A 23,430-nucleotide genomic window follows, 5' to 3' on the forward strand; every position below is an offset into this window, starting at 1 on the left:
TCACAGTGTCCTCTGGAGGTATCTGCAGAGCTAGGGGAACAGTATGATGTGGAATCCAGGAGCAGCAGCAATTTCAGGCCTTGCCGGTAGGTGGCATTACAACTTTTCCATCTGTAATCTGCACAGGTCAGTTTTGATTTAGACATCCCTTTGCATTCTTAAAATTAGTTCTGTTTATGTAGGCAGAATATCAGTTCTTACTATAGTTCAAATTGTAATTAGTATGTTTTAAAAATGTTGTAAGACCAGTACATGTTAACATGAATAATGAATAGCATTTTAATTTAAAAAACAACTGAGTTTTCTTAAACAGTAACAAAACATTTATGAAAAGATTGTTACAGGTTTTACATTTCTTCAAATCTACTTTGAGGCTCCATAAAATTTAACTTGATTCTCTCATATCTGCTTCTGTGTTCAATCTGAATAAAGAACTTGACAAATAAGTTTCTTAAAGGTTAGCTGCAGTATGATCTGAAATCCTAAAAACTTTTTATACTCTTACGTTCAAGTTCTTTGGTATATGTTGGTATTTATGATGGATTTTTTGTACCTTTTGAATGATTCTGGAATATCTTAACTGGTCATTCAGAAGACTACTGATACAGGCATTACTGAGTTACACACGTCTTCCAATGCAGACCCATTTCCTCATTCATTAGGAACTCAGCACCACCTATCTCACCAGAAACATCTTTTTGATGTTCAGAAGCTATCGAGCTCAAAGCAGCAGATTTAGGTTTTCTAAGAATCCTAGTATTCCCATGAAAGCTCACTCTATCACTGGCGAAAATGCTGTAAGTTTTCTTTTAAGGAACAAGATAAGTTTATTCATTTTAAAAAATTCTTGTTAAATGCTCAATTTGGAATAACTGGCATTTACTGTGGTAGAAATGGTATCCTATGAACAAAGTAGGTGATTGAGCTCTCAGGTTGAGCCACTGCCCTACTTTGGAACACAGGGCACTTTTATGATTTTTCCTTCATCCTTAATGTCATTCTTAAACTGGACTTTATTGTCATTGTGAGTTGGTGGCGGTGGACAGTGCAATGACTACAAGGACAGCTTTTACACTGCCCCGATTTGTGTGAATGCACCACAAACTTCACCTATATTGCTTCTGCACTGCTGATGCACACAACACAATGAAAAATGAATAAATTTTGACCTTACAGACCCAAGAAACGGTGCTGAGGCGCCCTTCCCTCCCCCTAAAGGATTGTACAGCATCTGGACAACTGCCGCCTCTGCATTGGCCTCCATGCTTGTGGCTATCCCCAGGACCTGGGCAGACCAGCTAAGCCACCTCCTTTTAACTTCATCCTTGACTGAAACAGCTGCAGACTACCTGGTTCACTTTCAGATCTGCCCAATTTGGAAAGGACTGGCAAAGACATTGGATGTCCCATTTAAAGGTGCCGTTGTTTTTAACGCTATCTTGTTTAGCACACCTTTCTTCCAGAGACCTCAGAACACATTCAAAAATTTCTTCTCTCAGGCTCAGTTTTTATCAGTGAAAGTGAAACACATGAATGTTAATAATATATTTAAAATATATATGTGCAACAAAATATAAAAGGAAAAATTCACAAATGCCTCAAAAGTACTCGAGGCTTTATGTCACACAGCACAGCTTCACATTTTTGCAGTTGTTGATGTGAAAAGAATCAGAAATCATAATACCAGAATTGTAGTTGGGAGCCGTAAGTATTAAATGCTAGTAACGCTGGGGAGCCTGAATGACAAGTTGTGAAGAGGAAATGATTTACAAAAGTTCTCAGTGGTACCTAAGCACACACTGGGATAATAACCTTGGAAGCCAGATGTCTAAAAGCCGAGACTCGGGGACAGCAGTTTACTCTGAGGAAACGGTGGATGCAAAAGGGAGAAGGAACACGGTAAGCGGCAGAGCCGGAACAGCCGCCGGCCTGTGGGGAGATCCCAAGCCCACCTCCTCCTTATCTGTGGCTGTTTTCGGTGTCGTTACCAAGGACCAGGCATTTTCTTATACATGGTTTCATAATACAGCTTTTACAAAGGTGCTGGTGCCCCTAACCAGTATGAGCCCCCCGTATGAAGAAAACTTGGACCTAAAAAGTTGTACAAGTCCAAGTATGTAATACCTGGCAATGCCAAGCTCAGCTCTGTCTTAACTGTGCTTACTTTTCAGCTCTTACTGGGGAATTAAATCCTTTTGAATTATAAACATTGGCAGCAGATTCATTTAAAGTAGAAGTGCAACTGTCCTGGAGAAGCGGAAGCCCTGCCCCACCTGCCCACCCCCCTCTGATGTGAACACAGCCACAGCTCTTGGTAACCTGAGCCTCCACAAAGCCCAGTTTGAATACCCCTGCCTTGGCTTTGGATACAGTTTGTACTCTAGGAGTCTTGCCTGTGTAAATTCTTAATATGCTTCCCCGCCTCTTCGCATTTTGGGGACAGACTGGGAAGGATGTTAGCTTTTGGCCAGCCCTAGCCTGTATTGATGTTGGACACTAGAAATACATTTGTGGCTCTCAGTTGACACAGACGAAGGCTTGTAAACCCTGACACGGATGAAAACGGGAAGTAGTTCCTAAACTGTTTATAAGGTAGATTTCATGAGGACTGATCACCAAAGACTTGTGTACAATGCTGTCACATCACAGGAAATCCAGGCAGTAGACCCCAAATATTTTGCAGCCATAAAACGTGGTGAGATTTCCCATGCACCGTGGGCTGTCTGGCCAGACTGCTGTTTTTAATGTCTGCCCTAGACTGTTCTCTCCATTGAAAACTCCTCACAGAGAAAAAGACACCTTTCGATGTGAGACGCCCTCTAAACCTCTCCTGATGGGAACTCCGGAACTGCTCCCTTAGCCACGGGCCTCAGAATTCCTTAGACTGTTAGGCTAAAATTCTTTTGAGGATGTCAGTTATCTTACAGAGATGCATTTGCTTCTAGGAGGAAACAATTCACTTGTTTCAGCAACCACAATTGTAAATCTATATCCCACAAGCAATGTTTGAGCTTCTGGGCTGTCTAGCCTGAGTCCCTGGCCTTACCTTCTTGCCTCCCGGGGAGGAGGCATCAGGGGGAGGCGTGCTTGTGATGTTCAGTGGGCTTGAGCCACAGCTGGAAGGTGAGGATCCTCGTATCCTGTCAAGGAAGAGAAGAGTTAGTTACATTGCCTTTAAAGGGGAAGGAGAGAGTGAAGTTAGACTAGGTGTTGGTCAGTTTTTCCCTATGGGGCAAACAGTGGGTCTTGTAGGCCCTAGGATCTTTGTCACCTGCTCCAGTTTGCCACTGGAGCTTGAAATTTGCCATGTGCAATACATAAATGAATGGGTTTCAATGAAACCGTTTAAAACAATTGCATTTGTTCTGCAGACACCCTGGTGTAGAATATAAGACTGGAGACAGGCATTTCACTGACACAGCCCTTGGATCCAAGTTTAGATTCAGGTTATTCCATTTTGAGTGAGTCAGAACTATTTCCTCACAACATGAGATGAACTGAAGGCCTTAGAAGTTCAACCTTCATCTTGGCAGGAGGGGCCATGGGGAGTTCGACCTCGGAGCTTGGGTGGAGGGAGCTCCCAGCAGTGAGGTGGCTGCTGTGGGCACCTGAGCCAGGTCGGACTCAATGCTTGGGGTCTTAGCCCCAGCCACTGCTGCCAAGTGGTGGGAGTCCTAGGCCCAAGAATTTTCTCCCTTCATGGTAACTACACTCTCTGGAACTTGGGTTGGTCCCTGGCTTTGCTTGCTGTTGCCATCTTGGGCTTGCAGGCAGTCAGAGCGCCAACCGATGCCAGGTTCTGCCAGCTGGCCACACGGGGGCAAGTTCCGGGGCTTTAGGAGTGTGGATGCCTAAAGACATCCATGGATAAGGCCACTGTGTGTGGAGGTGAAGGAATGAATCTTGGACTCCCAACTACAGGGCCGCTGTACTTGCAGCGTGTTCTGGCTGCCCCTTTGAGAGCCCTTCCAATCTGAGATGACAGCTCTCCTGACTCTTCTGTGCAAGACTTACACACTAACTACTTTGGACCTTCGTGGGCTCTGACCCCACCAGGATCACCCTCTTGCAGCTTCTCAATGCCGCTGCTCAAGTCCTCATCCAGGACAGAGTCTACAACAGACCAACCCAGCAAGCCCCCGAGCACAAAAGATCTTCGTCTCAGTCAAACTCTTGAAGTTGAGAGGAAAAATCTCTCTCCTTCCACCTCCCCTGCAAATGCCTTCCCCCAGGACCTGCCACTTTGCTTTTAAGGAAGACGTGACATATATATTTCCCTACAAATTAAGAGCTGATCTTGCCAGACCATCCTGAGCAGGAGGGAATGTTCAGTCTCTGTTCTGCTCACAGGCTGCAGTGGACTTCTGAGGAGTTATTTATGGGTGGAACGCTAATTACTTAACTACAAATATGTAAATACTTTGAGAATAAATTCATCACAATAAAAAGTTCAACCTTTATCTTGATACAGTGAGCTAGAACCCACAACATGGGTTTTTTCTTTTCTTCCCTACAAACAGTGTTGGGATCACGCGAGGGCAGCTCCGTCAGACCCAAAAAGTAATAGCATTAGCAGTGCTGGCAGTGGCAGCAGCATTAGAACCAGTAGTCATGTGTGATACAGCAGCCTTCATAGGCAGGTAATGAGAAGTGGGTCCAGGGCCCGGCACAGTAGCCTAGTGGCTAAAGTCCTTGCCTTGCATGTGCCGAGATCCCATATGGACGCTGGTTCTAATCCCAGTGGCCCTACTTCCCTTCCAGCTCCCTGCTTATGGCCTGGGAAAGCAGTCGAGGATGGCCCAAAGCCTTGGGACCCTGCACCCATGTGGGAGACCTGGAAGAGGCTCCGGATTCCTGGTTTCTGATCGGCTCAGCTCTGGCTGTTGTGGCTGCTTGGGGAGTGAATTGGTGGGCAGAAAATCTCCCTCTGTCTCTCCTCCTCTCTGTAACTCTGATTTTGCAATAAAAATAAATCTTGAAAAAAAAAGTGATGTGAGCCCAGCGGCGTGGCCTAGCGGCTAAAGTCCTCGCCTTGAAAGCCCCAGGATCCCATATGGGCGCCGGTTCTAATCCCGGCAGCTCCACTTCCCATCCAGCTCCCTGCTTGTGGCCTGGGAAAGCAGTCGAGGATGGCCCAAAGCTTTGGGACCCTGCACTCGCGAGGGAGACCCGGAAGAGGTTCCAGGTTCCCGGCTTCGGATCAGCGCGCACCAGCCCGTTGCGGCTCACTTGGGGAGTGAATCATCGGACGGGAGATCTTCCTCTCTGTCTCTCCTCCTCTGTGTATATCTGGCTGTAATAAAATGAATAAATCTTTAAAAAAAAAAAAGAAAAGAAAAAAAAGTGGGTCCAGGCTTTTCCCAGTTCACATCTCACTTGGATCAGTACTTCACAGACTTAGACCTGTGAACCCACATGAACTCCTGTCAGGCTGAGGGAATTCAGGAAAGAGCCATGACACAGGCTACAGTTTAGGGCGACTGTGGGGTCAGCTGAGCTCCTACATGGACTGACTAGCCGTTGGGCCATCTATGGACTACTCCCCCACTGTGCAGCAGCCTGCTGGTTCCTGGCCTGTACTGCTATTTTTTAGATTTGTGCGTGAATAAGTTTTCTCTCCTTGGCTACAAATTGCTCAAGATGAGCAGACAATTATATACGATGTGCTCTCAGCATACAGAGATGCTACTTATTGCTTACTGAAAAGTTACTTAGTCTCTCCTACCTTTACCTGCTTATATCTGCAAAAGCACTCTCTTCCCAGGTTCCCCAGCATGGAATTTCCATCCTTTCTTCACCTTTCAGACTTTAGATCATTGGTTTTCCTTTTGATAGCACCATTGTTGTCATGCCCACCCTACTGCAATCTAACATGGGGTCTTTTAAGTTTTCTTTGCTCAATATCATTTCCTAAGATTCTTAATCTCCCATTGTAGCTCTGGTTCTTTGCTAGACAGAACCTACTTAGATGGCCAGTTTCTTGACCCTGAATGTGCCACTCATGTGCCCACTCAAGAGTATGCTTGCCTTTAAGGCCAGCATTGCAAAGCAGTGGTGCTAAGCTGCTGCTTGAGGTAGGCATCCCATACTGAAGTGCTGGCTTGAGTCCTGAATGCTCTGCTTCTGATCCATCGCCTTGCTGATGCAGGAGCAGACGGTCCACGTACCTGGCCCGACCACGCCTGGGAGACCTGGGTAAAGTTTCTGCCTTCTGCTTTCAGCCTGGCCACTGAGGCTTTGGGGAGTGAACCAGAAGGTGGCAATCTGTCTCTTTGCCTCTCCCTCCATTCCTCTATCTTTCAGAGAAAAATACACACACTGTGCCTTTTTTTTAGAGGGAACAACTCCGTCATCGCAAATCCTGGCTAAGGCCCTTCTTTGCTTGCTTCGGCCCACACACTCCTCCCTTTTCCTGTCATTACAAAGAAAATAGCTTCTCAAAGATTTAAAGATCCTTGAGATCAAGAGCTCTGAGACTGTTCTTGGATGGTCTTACAGGAAACATGGGGCATGTAGTGGCTGGTCAGAACTGAAGATACCATACATAACCCCCACCGCACGTCTCCTTAAGTCACAGGCAGCCGTCCACATGTGCAGAACTAGCACCCAGGGAAAAAGCAAGGCTAGTCTCCATTTCCAAGAGAATCCAGTGGCAGCAAGAAATATTCACCTTTCCCCACTTCTATGACTGTTCCATTTAAGCTGCATTTTTAAGTATCTGATTACCACCCTCTCCATTCCTCCAGATTCAAATGGATTTATAATAACTGCTTCCGCCTACTGACTGCTTTTAAAGACTCGGATTTAATGATCAGTTTTTGAGACCTCATTGTATGTCAGTGTTCCAGGAACTTACCTGAGTTCCCTCATAATCCTAACCTAATCATTGGGAGGCAGAGTCCAAGATATCAAAATGAACTTCCCAAGTACAACCCCTGAGAGATTGGCCCAGAACTCAACTGCAGCGAGTGGGGGCAGCTCCTAAGGTCCTCTTTCCTCTGGAAAGGAAGGAGCTGCCTTTGGCACTAGCACACCTACTGGGTCCCTATACCAATGCTGCACAGCCTGTTGCTGGGAAGGGCAGAGTGATCGCTGAGCTCCCTTAAGTTCTACAACACTGATGCACATCCCTCCTCAAGGGAAGCACCTAGATGTCGTACCCCCAAGCAATCCTGTTTGCTCTGCTGTCTCTGGCTTCTTTATCGAAGGAATCTCCACACTCCTGCCATTTCAGACTGAGTAATTCTATGCTGGAGTGGAGGTACTTAGCAAGCAGCACTCCTGCTCTCTGTTCACTGGATATTCAGCAGGCTTCCCCCACCCAACGGTCACAACTGAAATGTTTCCAGATGTTGCAGAACACCCCTAAGGGGCCAAGCTGGCCAGCCTGACGACTACTCCTTTCAGAAAGTGGCGAAGAAGTGTTACTTGCCTGTGCATTTCCATGATTTCCTCAGCAATCATTCGACCTATTTTTCCTGCCCCAGCCCGGGTTCCCCCTGGAATCCCTGGAACAGCAGGGTGGGTCCTCTTTGGGCCACCTACAACAAAGGAATCAGAGTGGGATAGGGAACACCTGAGGATGAAATACTGCTATGTGTTAAAAAGCCAGTTCCTCCCATCATTCACTGCCAGTTCCATGTCAGGGTTGTGCCCGGAGAAGCATCTTGGCCACAGCTCGTCAGAAAAAGGCATTCCAGCAGGAAGGGTCAAGCTTCTTATCAGGATCAGAGGTCAGAGTCTGGACACGAAGCAGCCGATTGCCTTCATGCACCAAAACCCACTTAACAAACACCAAGCACTGTGATGAGGGTTTACAGAGTCAAGCCTCTGTCCCTGCCCTCAAGGGGCTCACAGGAAAGGGGAGACAGACTAGATGGGCAATGGCTACAGCGAAAGTGTGGTCAATTTAACAGGTAAGCATGAGGCAGCCAACTCATCTCGGGCCTGGTGCGACTTTCTGGAAGAGGCTGCCTTGGAGCTGCATCCGCAGAGGTGAGTATACATTAGCTTGGCAGAGATGAGGAGGGTGGAAAAGTCTTCTGGCAATAGCAATGAACATGTGAAAGAGCACAGAGGCAGCACATCCCGTGGGAGACGACAGCAAGGAATTCAGGAGTGATGGTACAGGCACGGAAGACCAAAGTGGAGCATCAAGTAGCAATCAGCACAGGGGGGACCCTGGATGCCACACAACCCAACGTAGATTATCCACAAAGGGATAAGGATTAGCACAGGACTTAGCCCAGAAAAAGCATCCAATGAGATGTGTATTATTAGAAAGTCTACCACCTGGAGAATGAACATCAGTTAACAGTAAGGATGTGTTCTGAAGAATGTGTTAGGTAATTCTGTTGCTGTGCAGCCATCATACACACAGACAGTATAGCCCTACTACCCAGCTAGGCAATACGGATAGCCTGTGGCTGTACTGAATGCTGCAGGTAAGGGGAACACAGCAGTAAGGATTAGTGTGCCTCAAGCGCACGAGAACAGACTAGTTCACACCAGCATCACCAGGGTGGGAGTAAGGACACGATGGCCAGAGTGCCACTCAGTGATGGGAGTTTTTCACAGCACCACTGACACACACGTAGCTTCACAGTGACTGAAACAATGTGCAGCATATGAGTTACCTGCACCACTCCAGGCATCAAGTGAGGAGGGCCAGCAGCCCCAGTGGTGACAGGTTTAAGAGACAGAAAGGACAGGACTTCGTGCTCAGCTATTATACGGGAGAGGCAGAAGGCAAGCTTTCTGGCTTCAACAAGCAAGCACAGTGGACAGCGCAGAGAACTAGGGAGGGATGTTCAGAATCCCAGCTGCCACTGGGACTCCAGGTGGTTCTACCTAAGGGGCAGCTGGTGACACAGATCCAGAACTCAGCAGAGAGAGAGGCTGAAGATATGGCTGTGGGAGCCTCCGAGGGAGTTGCAGGCGGGAGTAGCCCCAGGAAGGTCAAGTCCACTGTAGAGAGTGAGTGCCAAGGCCTATCCCTGGGAGCAAGGAGCCCGTGGGCATGGCACATACCACCAGCACTTCCCTCACTACAGAAACCAGTGACAGCTAGCAAGAGCAGCACAGCAAGAAAGCCCAAGAAGGGCAAGGAGTTTCTGGGGTGCTGTCTGCCTCCGGGAGAGGACGACGTCATCGGTACTCACTGGGAGATGATCACAGCGCCCCCACAGAATGTGATGGCAGGGGAGCCTGTGCCCGGGCGGGAGTACCCAGGCCACAAACAGATCCTCCCGGTGAGCCCCCTGCCCCTGCGGCGAGCAGTTACCTTCCCCGGCGGGCAGCATGCTGTCCATACTGTGCGGGGATGCCGTGAGCTGCGGGAAGCTTGGGTCCCCGCCTTCCAGGACGTTGGCTCTGTGAACATGCAGCAATAAGGACTCATGAGTCTGGTCTGCTCAGGACCACGCATCTTTCACCTTGGCCCAGCAATGACTTCAACGCCTGCTGCCACTGCTGTAGCCTGCCCCCTGTCGGTGGTGCTCCAGCATACCCAGCCTGGTGCCAGTCCTTTGCTTAGCTCTAACCATGGAGGGCAGCTTGGGTGCTGTGGGAAGCAGGTGGGAGGAGCAGGCTAGGCCAGAGAGCAGGCTCCTTCCCTCACCACCTCTCACCTAACAGGTGGCAGGCTTCAAGGCAGCATGGAGACCAACTTCAGCCAAGGTCAGAGTGTGCCTTTTGTGGATTGTCAGCCCCTCCTTCCACAGCTGTACGGTGCGGGGCCTCTGGAATTTGAAGGTCTGACTGACTGCTTAACGTGGAAGGAAACATTGCTGCCTCCTGGGGCAGGTCCAGGAGCCGGGACCTGCACAAGGTGAGTACTGAAGCTTGTCCACTTTCAACAGTCCCTCTGGCTTCTGCCAATCCTGTATTAGCAAGGCTGCATTAGAGGTTGTGATATTGGCTGTTGCCCTAATCCTCTTTCCCAGGGAGAGAGCAAGAGAACCCACGACACAGGGAAGAAAATACTCACAGAACAACAGTGTTGGTTGACACGATATATTCTACTTCCTTGGTCCAAGGGTTCATGAAACTGAACCATCGACTTCGTAGCGTGATGAAGGATCCATCTTTGATTTTAAACTTATAACAATTGGTTGTAATCTTTTCTCTAGTTTGTAAGACTGAAAATGCAGAAAGAAAAGAGACACAAATGTTTTCCTGGAGCAGTGTCTCCAACAGGACACCCAATGCCAAGGGTGCTCCAGCTGCAGCGCCATCTCTCGGCACCGCCAGGAAGCCAGCACTCGGCACTTCTGGAAAAACAGGCTGATTCTGAGGCTGTGACTCGGAGCCTGTCAACTCACAATTCCTAGAACCTATGAAAGCAAGGCTCCAGGACACAAACGGTTTCCTACACACCTAACTGGAAACTGCTCTGAACCCAACACTGACAGGAGCAATATTAGCCAAATAAGCCAGACTCTTCCCCTGCTGCGGAGCCCTAAGGCAGCCCAACCCTTCCCGCAGCTTTAGGACATCTTGCAGGAGGCCGTTCAACCATTCCAACCCCACTATCACAGGCGGCAAACACACAATGAACACCTTTCTCAGGGCAGGCACTGGTAGAGACTAGAGAGGACACAGGAAGTGACCCTGCCCTCCCAGAGAGGAGTGAGGAAGACAGCAGTGCTGCGAGGGACCAGCCAGTTTGCCAGGAGGGCGGGCGGGAGGAAAGCAGCAGAGGCCAGCAGGTGGAAGGGCCAGGGAGCTGGAGATGTGCAGGGCGGCTTCAACAAAGCGCCCACAGGCTGATGAAACTGCCCAGGTGGGAAGGCCTGAACACTGACACTGTCAGGAGTCTTTCACAGGTCTCCAGAGAGGCATCAGGACTTGAACCAGAGTCATGGTTGGGGAGCGGTACAAGGTGCCTCTGGAGATGCATGCCTCATTTGGGTGTGAACAGACACCTGGAGGGGAGTGGCTCAATGCTGGCTTCTCCCTCAGGGTGGCCAATGTGGCCCTGTGCTGGTCAAGGAGGCTGGGCCGGCTTGTGCAGAGAGGAGAATCAGATTAGTCTGGGCCACAGCAAGGCACCCAGGGGCATCATCCACCTGTGCTCCCCTCAGACCATCCCGCACCTCTGTGGGCAGGTTGCTCTGTGAGGTCGCGAGGACCTGTCTAGAAGCAGGGACTGTCTCACGCTTCTGGCCTATTCCACAGTGCCGCTCACCTTGCCTATGACATTCTGCGAGGTGCCCTATGTCGTCTTGGTGAAAATACTCGTAACACGACGTGCCTAGAAGCTCTTGCGGTAAATACGCCAAAATAGCTGTGGCCCTGCAAAGGGAACAGGGACATTCATCAAGAGGAAAAAGCCACTTGGACAAGCCATTCCAACTCTGCTAGGGCTCATGAGAACAGGGGTTTGCGAGCCAGAGACCCTGAACTATCACAGAGCTTATTGCTTGTTGCCCTCAATACCCAAATTTAATCAAGGCTACAAAAGAGGAAAGCCAAGCTAGAAAAACCTTCCAAAGGAACTAGTATCACAAGAAATCAAACGTTAGTGGTTCTGAAATGGTGCCCATATTGATTAGGTCACAGTGTGGTCATCACCAAAGTGGAACGGCCCCTTCCACTGCCATTTCTTTTTCCAATCAGGAAAACCAAACCGTGCCCACAGTAACTTCGAGCAGTGGCCCTTTCCAGCATTTCATGGCTGTCGTGTGGTAGCCTGGGCATATTCCTTTTTCTTCCTTTAATTGCTTTTTTGATACAGTTTAGTTGGTGCTGGGGTTTCCCTTCCCCCTCTCCCAACTTCCCTCCCCTCCCCTCCCCTCTGCTCTCCCCTCCAGTCTCACTAGGGGCCTAGGAATATTTCTAAGGGTGGCCGTAGGGAGCAGTACTGTGGGCCATCTGGGCTCTAGCCCCAGGTCTCCCAGCACCGAGCTATGACTCCTGCAGAAGGCCAGGCCGCAGGCGAGGTTGCAGCTCCTCACCTGCTAAATGAGGCCGCTGGGCCAGATCAAGGCCGCCCACTAGCGCTGCTGGCAGGGATGGGGACGCTCCTGGTTTCATCAGCACCTGAGCACTCCGAATGGGACTGCTGAGCTGAAGAACTGGCTTTTGAATTTTGATTGACTTGGTTAAAAGCTAAATAGCCATATAAGGCTACCACAGCAATGACTACTCCGCGAGGTAACTCAGGAGTAATTGTTTCTGAATCCTTTATTCCAGAATTCTAATCACAGTACTGGTCCCTACATTCAGATGTCATGCCCAATCACCCCACTCAACTGTCTCTGCATGGCAAAGATGATGCTATCCCAAGTCTCATTTTCCAGCAGGGATCCTGGTCCCTTCCCACTCTTTCCTGATGGACAGAAAGGCTAAGCATCCAGCCTTCTCTACCTTTCAACTTGGGCTTGGAAACCCTCTATCATTCTTACTTTGAGGTGACATGACTACTCTTACCTCTGGTCCACGAAAACAAACTTCCCATCAATCGCGTGCCGAGAAACATATTCCATGGACTTGACCCTGATATCCCCATTCACTGGCTGCGGAACCATGTGAGAATGCAGCCGTCCGATTGCGACCAGGCAGCTGAGGTTACATCCCTCGTTGTCTGGCTCGTTGTCTTCGTCCAGCCCCATCTTTGTGGGTGGCCAGCTTTTCAAATACCCTGTGCTGTGGATTGTGCAGAAGCTCTTTCGATCTGCTAGAAAACGAAGTCCACGGTTAGTGTCAGGGCTTTTGGATTTGGGTCATGGAGGCACGGCCAGCTGATAGCAGCCGGTGGGGGAAGGTGGGGGAATGTAGGTAAAGTATCCAAAAATAAAAATAATAAGGCCTCGCTCTCCAGAGGAGCTAGCATGAGGACACGCAGAAAAACAAGGCAACCATCGCCCATGGTCATGTGCTCAGCAGAGCTAGTTACACTCCGAAGGTGTAACACATGCCAAGAGAGGACTGTCTAAGTCTAGTGGAAGAGGAAGGCACTCCAGAAAAACCAATGCAGGACAACCAAGCAGGAGGAGCAGCGAGCAGGCATTCGGCCTGGCAGTTAAGAGGCCTGGATCCCACACCAGAGTACCTGGGTTCAGTTCCCAGACCCTGACTCCAGCTTCCTGCTACTGTAGACCAGTAGAGGCAGCAAGGGTGGCCCAAGTGGTTGGGTCTCTGCCACCCACATGGGACATGTGGACTGAGTTCCTGGTTTCAGGCCTGCCTGGCCCAGCCACTGAGCCCAGAGTCAGCAGATGAGAGCACACTCTTCCTTCTTCTGCCCCTTCAACAAGTAACAACAAGCAGTAGCTAAGGGACTGGAACCTTGAAGACCGGGAGTGCCCAAAGACCTGGAGGCACATCCTGTACGGGAAACTGCAGAGAGCTCCATGCGGCTGAAGGAAAGCGGGCCAAGGTCTTAGCAAGTAGAGCTGGGAAGGTAAGTTGGGGTAGATTGTAAGGATTTTGGGATAACAAATGAAATGGTCTTTTTTTTTTGAATAAGAAAAAGAGAGCTTCTAAGGTGTTCAAGTAGAAAAAAAAGAAAAGTGAAATCATGGCCCAGATGTTCCAGAAGTAGAGGGACGGGTACGGAGAACAGGAAGGCTGGTTCCAGAGGCCAGTGGCAATAATGCAGCAAGAGATAATGACGGCTGGCAATGACAGTGACAAGGTGGGGGGGAAGCAACACAGCAGGGTTGCAATCTGATGTGAATATTAGGCAGGAGGGAAACAAAGAAAACAAAAATGACCCTGGCTTTTCTGAATCATGTGGTTACTGGTGTTGCTCACAGACCAGGAAAGACACAGACAGAAGAGAGAGAGAAAAAAAATCATTTAAATTTTGGACACAGTTAAGTGTGGATCACCTATGGAGTTCAACTACAGACCCGTTACAGGGTGTTTGCCAAGTAGGAGTCTGCACTGGTTACTGGAATTCAAGGGAAAACAGAGTCACACTCTGGTGGAGTTTACAGTCTAGTGGCAAGAAAGACTAAACAGCAACTCATCCAAGTAGTTTCACGGCTGCAACTGCAAGTAAGCACTAGCAAGGCGACCTCCAGGGGCCACAGGCAGGCAGGCAGGCAGCTGCCCAGGCCGGAATAAAGTCAGTGAAGGACGCTGTGGGGGGGGAGGTGAGGACAGAGTCCCTTAGAGGTGGCAGCATGGACACAGGCCTCGCCCAGACGGGCTGAGGCTCTCCAAGGAACACACTGTGTGGCAGTGGGCACACGGGCTGCCCACTGTTTACATTTAGTAGTCTCAGCTTTTCTCCAAGAGAAAAGGAAAACACTGAAGGCTTTGCAGCAAGTGACCCAGAAAACAGATTTGCACTTAAAAGATCATTCAGGGGATTTGGCCCCTTGGAACCATTATACCCGACACAGGGGTGCCTAGGACGGAGTCCTGCCTTTGCTTCTCATGCAGCTTTCTGCTGAGGCGAACTCTGGAAGGCAGCAGCCAGTGGCTCAAGCGTTCGCGCCTGGCCATCCATTCTGAAGACCAGGACAGAGTTCCTGGCTTCTGCCTTCAGTCAGGCTGTTCAGACTGGGGACTTCACAAGCAGATGGAAGATCACTTTATTTCTCTCTCCCCACTTTTCAAAAAAAAAAAAAAAAAAAAAGAAAGAGTAGGTATATGCTACTGAGTGGAGGGCGAGCAGCATGCAGAGCCTGTCTCTCCAGACCTGGGGGGAGCTGGGGCGGCTGGATGTGAGCAAGCAATGGGGTGGCCACGGACCTGGATCAACAGTGTACCTGGCGCTCACTGTGGCAAGTTGCCTAATTGGGTGGTGACCAACAGAAGGATGCTCGCCAGGCTTCTGGCCAGAGCAGCCAGCTGCGTGGCGATGTCGTTGACACTGAAGGGAAGTTCTGGCAGTGCCTGCGGCCTGCGGCCTGCGTCATGTTTGGGAGGTCCTCGAGAGATACCCAAGTGGCTAGATCTACTAAGCAGTGATTTATGATGTGGGAGTTCAGTGAGGAATGGGACTGAAACACACTGCCCCTGGCATGTACATGGCATTAAGGCTGAGGGAGTGGCAGCCCACCAAGAAGGGAAGCCGTGCCAGGACAGAGTGCAGGAAGATCCCAAAGGTACCCAGCAAGACAGCCTGTAATGGCAAGATGGTGGGGACAAGGGAAGTGCCACGCCAGCAACTCCTGGCAAAGAGAACCCTTCCAGAGAAAGGAAAATGGAGAGTGTCCATGCATCCCACAGCATGCAGAGGAACAGCATGACGGGGCAGGTGCTCAGGGGGCAGTTAGGACCCTGTCCCGACTGTGTGCTCACAGAAGGAGCAGGCACACAGCCTTCCCACAAGCCTCCGTCCTCCCTCCCAGCTGCCGGCTCTGACAGGGGATGGCAGGGCTCAGGCTGGAGCCACTGAAGCAGCATCCTAAGGGGGATGCCCCTGCAGGGGACCGTGGGGCTGTGAAGAACTGGGAAATGGTTACCTTTTTTCTTAGAGCAGGTCGAGGGGAAGTCCTTGTCTTCAACCTTTACCGAAGGCCTGTTACACTTCATCCTACAGAAGAAAGAACGCCGTGCTCCAGAACATAATCGAGATGGCCCAGGGGTTATATCTGTCTTAACTGGAAGTCCAGCTGCAAATCAACACACAAAATGTGATGAACTAAGTGTAGCGGTGTCTGTCAGGAGGGGCAGTGTGACCTTGAGCCAGCCCTTGCCTTACTGCCTCAGCGTTACATGGGATGCGAGCACCAGTTCTCCCTACTTCAGACCTCTGAAGACCTGCTACACACAGGCGCATCACTCACACTTCACTACTGGATGGATGGAAGAGGGGCTCTGGGGGCAGCGGGGGGCATGAAAACACACAGCACAGGGTCCGCTCCTGATCGAGCTGGGGGAATGGCAGCGTGCCCTGAGAAGCGATGGTGAACACACAATCACGTGTGATTAGTGCCGAGTGTGTGGCAAAGCAGCCGGAGCTCCCCAAGGAGCAAGGAGCTGCTGGGGCTGGCATCAGCAGCTTGGGAAAGATGGCAGGAAGCTGTGATGGCTCTAAGTTCTTGCCCTGGCCTGGGGCCAGAATCCCTCGGGTGCTGCACCCACGTTCAGATTCCTGGGCTCCGCTCCAGATCCATGCTGTCTAAGACAGCCACGAGGGTCCATGCAGCTCTTGAGCCCCTGAATGTGACTTTTCTGAAATGAGGTACTTTAAGGGTGAAATACACACAGGATTTCAAACAACTAGTATCAAAAAGGGAAATGAACTTATTAATGTTTAATGTTTAAAATAATTCCGATATGGTAAAATAATATTTTATATTTAGTAAGTTAGATAAAATATAATATTCAACATTACTTTACATTTATTTTTGCTTTTTTTTTTAATGTGGCTACCAGCAAAATGTGCAATTACACACATGGTGCATGTTTGTGTCTCGCAGCGTTTCCCTGGTGCTAGGCTGTTCTAGCTCAGTTGCATTAGACGGTTTGGAGGTGGGCGTGACTACAATGGCGAGCTCCCTGGGCAACGCTGACTCCTTGCAGTACAACAGCTAATGGTCAGTGCAGAGGGAGCCTGGGGGTTACAGATCGCTGTCGGGGCGGATGCAGGGGGTGGGATGTAAGAAGCGGGGAGTATCCCACGGCCACCCTAAAAGCAATCAGACAAAGAGCAGCTCCTGTTGGGTGTCCTCCCCTCCAATCCACCTTCCCTGTAACCTCCCCAGAACGGTGACCCAAACCTGGCCCTTGGACCACAAAGGTTTTTGTAGTGCAATTGCCCTGACCCTCCTCCTCAACTGGCTACCTCCCCCCCACATCCTGCTCCAACAGCAGCAAGCAGTCCACTGGGCGCCACACCGCTGTGCCTGTCCACACATTTTCTTCTCTCTTCCTTCCTTCATCGTTTGGCAAACTAACTCAGCTCCACAAGCCCACCCGGAGCTCATCTACTCAGTGATGCCTGAGCTCACACCCACATGAGAATTACTCATCCTGCTCCCTCTGCCTGGTCTATTTCGATGGCTGCACCTGTTACTGTGCAGGTGCTGTCTGTCTCCTTGCCTTGCTGCCTGTAGGGTAAGAGCTGCAGGGCGAGGATTGAATGCCATTCATCTTTTTTCTCCTGAGGTCACTATAAGGATGCTAAGGCCAGACTACGAAGGGTCATGGGTGCCAGGGAGTACATAATGAAAAGGAGGTGCCAAAGGAGATTTCCTCTAGTGGCACTGCTCTCAGGGGCTAATGTGGAGAGCCTGGAAGCAGCAAGCTTGCTACGGGCAGGACTGCACTGGGCCAAGATGATACGACACTGACACTGTTTGTACGAAGCACTAAGAACTTCCCTGCATTCTTCATTTAGCATCCTGGCACAGTGCATCCTCACAGCTACCCAGTGAAACAGCAGCTGAGGAAATGCAGGCACAGAGAGGTTAAGTAACTTGCTCAAGGTCACACAGCTCGTGAAGGGTAGAGCCAGGACATGAGCCAGGCACCTGCCTCCAGAGTTCACACTCTGCTACAGGAAGGCACAGGCTGCCACAGGACCAGCAGAGAAGGCAGCATCACACAGGGGGCACGGGAACAGGTGCAGGAATAGAAAGCCTGGGGGAGAACGTGAACAGTGGGTCCACCGCTTTAAGGAAGCCAGGAGCAGAAGCTGATCTACCCCTGCAACTACTTCGGTCAAAGAAACATGTTAATATGAGAGATGTTCTTACTTTTATTTCTTTAAGCTACATGTGTACAACTCAGATAAATAGATCTCTAATTTATTTTGAGAAAACAAATCAAAGTGGGGAGAGCCCTTTAATGCTTGGGAGCACACAACACAAAATTTCCAGACTCTAAAAAAAAACAAAAACAACGAAAACCCAGGAAGGACCAAGTGAGCATAGCTCTTCCTCCCCCAAGTTAATGGGGACATGGAGGGTTTTCTCCTGTCTACGTAAATCACACAAGCCCAAAATAATGTAAACAATGTCACTTAGCCACCAATAGTGGCTGTGGCCTACAGAAAGGGCAGAGAAGCTGTGGCCACCTGCATGCGCCGCGCTCTGCTCACAGGGCACTGGGGGCACGCCTCTCCTGTACTCACTTTTTGCATCTATGAGCCGCTCCCGGGGCGCGGTGTCGGAGGAGGAGAGCTGCTCCTTGACTTTGGCGATGTCTTTAGGATGCAGGTAGTCAAACAAACTCTGACCAATCAGATCATTCTGCCGGGATGAGATGTTGAAAATGACAAATCAGCTGGACGCAGACGACCAGTTGTGTAACAAGTGCCCAGCCCAGACATCGGTGTCTTTATTCTATATTTTTAAGCATGAGAATCACAAACATTTTGTGGATGGATCTTTACATACATGGGTCCCACCCTTTGTCTAGGGCAACACAATGAAGGTGGCATCCGGAGGGGGATTCTAATCAATGCTTGATTAACAATTTGAGCGGGGAAAGGCTCCATCGCAATGGAGCTCACGCTCCTCCGAGGCAAGAATCGTTGGGCTGCACCTGCTCTTCCTTTCTGGTGCCACAACTTCCACTGTAACATGGAAAGGTAGAGTTCATCAAGTGCCCATGGAGTTCTGATCTAAATATAGATTGCTGCAAGTCAGGTCCCACGTCAAGAGATGGTGAAAATTCTCTGTTCTAGGCATGTTGGCATTTCATGGATGAAGTAACAGCAGAGTATATTTAGCATGTTGTGAACATGAATATGGCAAATTGGCAGTTTTTGTCAGTTGCTGGCAATAGTTTAGAGTGATGACAAATATTATTTTGATTTTTTTGTGTGTTATTTAGTTATGAGGAAAGTGTATGGTAAGCAGTCCATTTGATGGTTTACTAATTTCCTTGTTGTTGAAAAGTCCGAGTTGATTATGTATTTAATCTGATAATAATTTGTGTGCTGTGAATTGCATGAAGAGTTAGGTAGGGCAGAGATGATGCCTACTAAATGTACAAAATGGATTGATGAGATTAGCCAGTTAAATCTTTTCACCAGTAAGGCACTCAACAGCCCATGAGATATTTATTAAAAATGTCAAGTAAATCCTTTTATTTTTGTATCATAGTGTCAAAGAGCAGTAAAATAAACATGTCAAGATCCTTAATCTACTGCTATGCTTCACTATAAAATTTACCTTTGTTAAAATTTGCTTCTGTTCAAATTTGTTGAGATCGCACGTAAAAGTATCCTAATATTACTTTGGCTGGTATTTTCTAATTACTGTATAATATTTTGGGAATGTAAATTTTATTTGAATGTCAACTACAGTTAAGCATGTGCCATTTGTTTTTCTTGCTCAGGTTTTGTAATTTGATTGAATGTTTTTATTATAGTTTAATAAATGTTTGCTTTATTTAAAAAAAAAAAAAAAGAGGGATGCAGCGGTGGACTGATCCCTGCTCTGCCATTAAGCCCCTTTGTTCCTCAATCATGTCAGACCACACTCCTGTCACCTTATTCTTAATTAGGGAGGTGGGAAAAAAATACTTCCTCCATGATTTTGCTCTAAGGTTAAAAGTATTACATTTACATTGATTCTGATTCATGTGAATGTCATTTTGATTCTGTTTTTCTGCCTTCCAGACATTTATGCAAACACTGGTGTGTGAATGAATGAATAAATGAATGGATGGATGAATTAATGAAAACCTCTGGAGGACATAACAGGTGAAAAGCTTTATTCTTGAAGCTTTCATAAATATTACTCTTATCTGATCCAATAAACCACCATAAAATCTCCGGGGAATTATAATTTTTAGAGGAAGATGAGGTTCAACAGAGCGTCATATGACTGCACGAAATAGTATGGGGTGGCACGGGCTTTGGCTGTAGCAGCGAGGAGGTGTCACCCAGGAGGCAGGCACTGTGGTGCCGCAGGCTAAGTCAGCACGTGGGATGCCTGCATCCGTTAGTGTGTTTAGCCTGAGTCCTGGCTGCCTCATTTCTGATCCAGATTCCTGCTAAAGCATCCTGGGTGGCAGGCACATGATGTCCCAAACGCTCAGGTTTCTATGGGAAACTCAGCTGGAGTTCCTGGCATTAGCCTGGTCTAGCCCTGACTGTTCTGGTCATTTGGGGAGAATCAATGCTCCTGACTTCAGGCTGGCCCAGCCCCAGCTGTCGCGGGGATCTGGGAGTGAACTAATTGGTAGAGGATTCTCTCTGTATCTTTTCTGGCTTTCAAACAAAAGGAAAATAAATAATAGCAACAATAGTGTGAGGGTTGGTTCTCAAGTTTCTCACTCTCTGGGATGCAATTATCTGTCTACCTTTCTCCTTGGTCAGAAAGATTTGCGTCTTTGACTTTTCCTCCATCATTGTTGGATATAAATGTTGTAGTAGTAAGAAAGTTGTAAAGCAAGAAAACCACAATGCTACGGAGTCTCATTGGTGTGTGTGTGTGTGTGTGTGTGTGTGTGTGTTTGGGGGCTGCGTGCAGATAAGGTGCGTATTCTAAGCTTAAATGCATTTCTCTATGAAGCAGTTAAGAATTTCCAGAGGAAGGGTTTCATATGACATACACCATAATTATTCTGAGAAATGAGGTATGTTTCTGACTGGCGTAAGGCTTGCCACCCCGAGGGGAGCAGGGATGATACCTGGCTGTAGTTGAGGATCTTGAAGACAGACTCGGATACAAAGAGTATCTTCCCTCGGTCACATCCTACGACAAATAAAAATCCATCTGCTGCCTAATCAGGAGAAATGGATAATCGAGTTATCACACTTTAGCAAATAGGACTTGTAATCACGTTGATAGCAAATCAAGGACTTGTTTTCTAAGGCTCCAAATTACAGGAGCATTCATCCACAATTTTCACAAGACACTTAAATCCTTGATGGGAACAGATGCTCCCCAGGGCCACTGACAGATCTCTACGTCCCTCTGGCTTGGATATTCACATACATCCATAAAGCACTGAATGACTACAGGGAAAAGGCCAACTCTGTGAGTTCCAGTTCAAAGAAAAACTCAGTGAGAAATCACATTTCATTGTTACAACTGTAATTACCCTAGGGAGAACTCTATAGAATCTGAGATACGAATCCCTTGTCCAATGTCTTAGCCACCATCTTCCCTGAGCATCGCTCACCACTTTGAACACACCAGCCGGGGGGAGCCGCCCCCTGAGAGCCAGCACAGGATGGCATGAGCAGCTGAGTGGCCCTCCAGCTGCCAGGCTGCAGGCAGCAGTCAGGTACACGTATGGTCTCTACCAAATGTGCTCCTATCTCTAGCAGCACTCAGATTTTTACCTGTATTGAAACTGAGGACTCTAAGGGACACTTTTTACTTTCCTTTTCTTGTCCTAGAATACAAATACTTCAGCCATGGATCAAGAGAAATTAGTTTTCAAGCCTGTGCACATCTGAGTCACACTGGTGTGGGGGTTCAAACAAGACCAGCAACACAGCCCTGTGCCAGCCATCTTCATGGAAATGAAATCCAAGAACCACTGTAGGGGTGGGCGCTGTGGTACTGTAAGCTCAGCTGCTGCCTGGGATCCCCACATCCCATGTCGGTGCGCTCCTGTAGATAGACAGTGAACTCCTGGTTCGTGAGCCTCAGTTCCCCCTTTGCTACCACACGGCAAGCCAATCTCTTGCTTTATTCACTCATTTTGAGTCTGCTCTTTGGAAAAAACCAGATCTTTGTACCCATTTCCACAAAAGTACCTTTGGGATTTAAGTTAAGTCATCGAACCAGGAAATGAATGTGAGTGGCTGCAGGTGAAGGAATGGTACATGTCCTGCTGGGGTGGCAGGAGTGATGGGGCGAACGGATCAGCACTGCTGCGTGCACCTGGCAGCCCACCCAGCCGGAAGGAAGCCAGGAGGGATCCTTTCCTAAGTTAGGTCGCTAAGCTGGCTGGAGGCAAGGGATGACAGTGAGGAGGAAGTGCCTCTTCGGGCCACCATCTGCTGGAAGCCTCACTCTGCCAAAAAGCAGGGTATTAATAACTTCCTCATTTGCCTGGCAGACAGCCTCTCATCTCACAAGAAGACTGGCTTGAGGCTCTCCATTGATGTGGCAGATTAGGTGGCTGGAAAGGTGTCTGGCAGGAAGGTGACAGAGGGCTTCTGCCGGGCAGAGGGTTGTGGGGCTGGCTGGGCAAAGTCAGAGCTGGACTGAGACAAGGGTAAAGCAGACTTTAACCCAGGCAGGGGAAAGCGAGCCGGCTCCAGAGCCCCATAAATGCAGTCCATGCAGGGAGACCGTGAACACCCCAACTCTACCGCACTCAGCAGGTACGCCAAGAGGAGGGGGGCGGGCTGGGCACGAAGAGCCAGCTGGGGAACCAAGCCGAGAGCCCTGCAGGGAGCACACGGCCCTGGGGGCAACAAGGGGCAGGTCTGTTCTTGGAGAAAACAGGCCACATACACCACAGAGTGCTGGTGTGGGCTGCCAAGTCTGCAAAACATGGGGAAGCAGAGATTCTAGATGGATAAGGTTTGCCGATCCCTGACCACAGCTTATTAAAAGATATTTAGAGGTACTTAGCGCTGTTAGACTGGCATGGGCGAGAAGAAGTGGAAGGCTAACTCCTGCAGCCAAACTATCGTTTAGACAGTTGCTGAGGGCTTTCCCCTGCCCCACTAAAAACATCAAGGCAGCAGTATGATCATTGGGACCCATAGTTTGCAGGGCCCAGTACAAAATGAAAATGTTGGGCATCTTCGATGAAAATTAAGATTTTTCAAAATGGTGACAGGAGAGTATTGAACCAACCACTGTGCTCGGGGTAAGTGCCTGGAGCCAGGCCTACCACACTCAGTGGTTTCTTTTTTGTTGTTGTGGTGGTGGTGGTGGCTTTCTTTCTTTCTTTCTTCTTTTTTTTTTTTTTTGTATTTTAATGTCAGCACATCCTGAGACCAAGGACATTTCTACAGGAAGGATGAAGGGGTAGGGCAGAGTTGGGGGTCTGAAGCACTGAGCCCCGAGAGTGCTAGCCCAAAGGCCATGCATGTGTGGGCTCCACCCAGAAGTGACTGTCATGGATTTGCATACTTCTAGAACAGTGCCATGTGTCCTGATGCAAGAATGTTCTCTGAACTCATAAACCAGACTGAAAGGCAGAGGCCTGCACATCCTTTTTGAAAGTCACCAAGGGTTCAAAGTGTCACTGATGACAAGTTGGGCCATTTGGGTAGACATAAAAGCCCTATGTTGGTTGAAGAACATGAACTGCACCCTGCAACAGATGTTAAAATCCTAGCCTAACAACAATTCATGTATAAGAGAGCCCCCGGAGGAGTACTGCAGCTGCCCAGAATGGGGCACCCACAGGACGCCTTCTTAGGCAAGAAGCCCTCAGTAGAAGCACCGTGAAGCCGCCCAGCCCATGGCTGAAGAGCTGTACTGGATTGCAGGAGCCACTTACAGAGGGAAGTGCAGCAATGGATGCAGCTCTGGAAAATCTAGACCCTTGTTTCTACACCCTGCTCAGTAGTGGAAGGTGACCAAGTGGCCCCTTCCCCAG

The 23,430-nt window shown here is 48.9% G+C and overlaps 1 protein-coding gene across 9 annotated transcripts in view; it reads right to left on the reverse strand.

The window, feature by feature from the left end:
• The window catches only part of BMAL1 (basic helix-loop-helix ARNT like 1), a 107,112-nt gene that overhangs the window by 2,569 nt on the left and 81,113 nt on the right, over positions 1–23,430 (reverse strand). For 7 of the 9 annotated variants that reach the window (XM_058663354.1, XM_058663355.1, XM_058663350.1 and 4 more), the window contains 9 exons: positions 20,548–20,640; positions 18,038–18,155; positions 15,423–15,572; positions 12,433–12,679; positions 11,189–11,295; positions 9,989–10,139; positions 9,284–9,372; positions 7,433–7,541; positions 3,047–3,140 (listed from right to left, as the gene is read on the reverse strand). In XM_058663354.1, the coding sequence (XP_058519337.1) occupies positions 3,047–3,140; positions 7,433–7,541; positions 9,284–9,372; positions 9,989–10,139; positions 11,189–11,295; positions 12,433–12,679; positions 15,423–15,572; positions 18,038–18,155; positions 20,548–20,640 (1,158 nt within the window). Of the gene's footprint in view, positions 1–3,046; positions 3,141–7,432; positions 7,542–9,283; positions 9,373–9,988; positions 10,140–11,188; positions 11,296–12,432; positions 12,680–15,422; positions 15,573–18,037; positions 18,156–20,547; positions 20,641–23,430 lie in introns of those variants that run through there. The other 2 variants (XM_058663357.1, XM_058663358.1) reach the window with 2 other exon arrangements.

This window comes from Ochotona princeps, chromosome 4, assembly GCF_030435755.1.
Source record: "Ochotona princeps isolate mOchPri1 chromosome 4, mOchPri1.hap1, whole genome shotgun sequence".
Lineage (NCBI taxonomy): Eukaryota > Metazoa > Chordata > Mammalia > Lagomorpha > Ochotonidae > Ochotona > Ochotona princeps.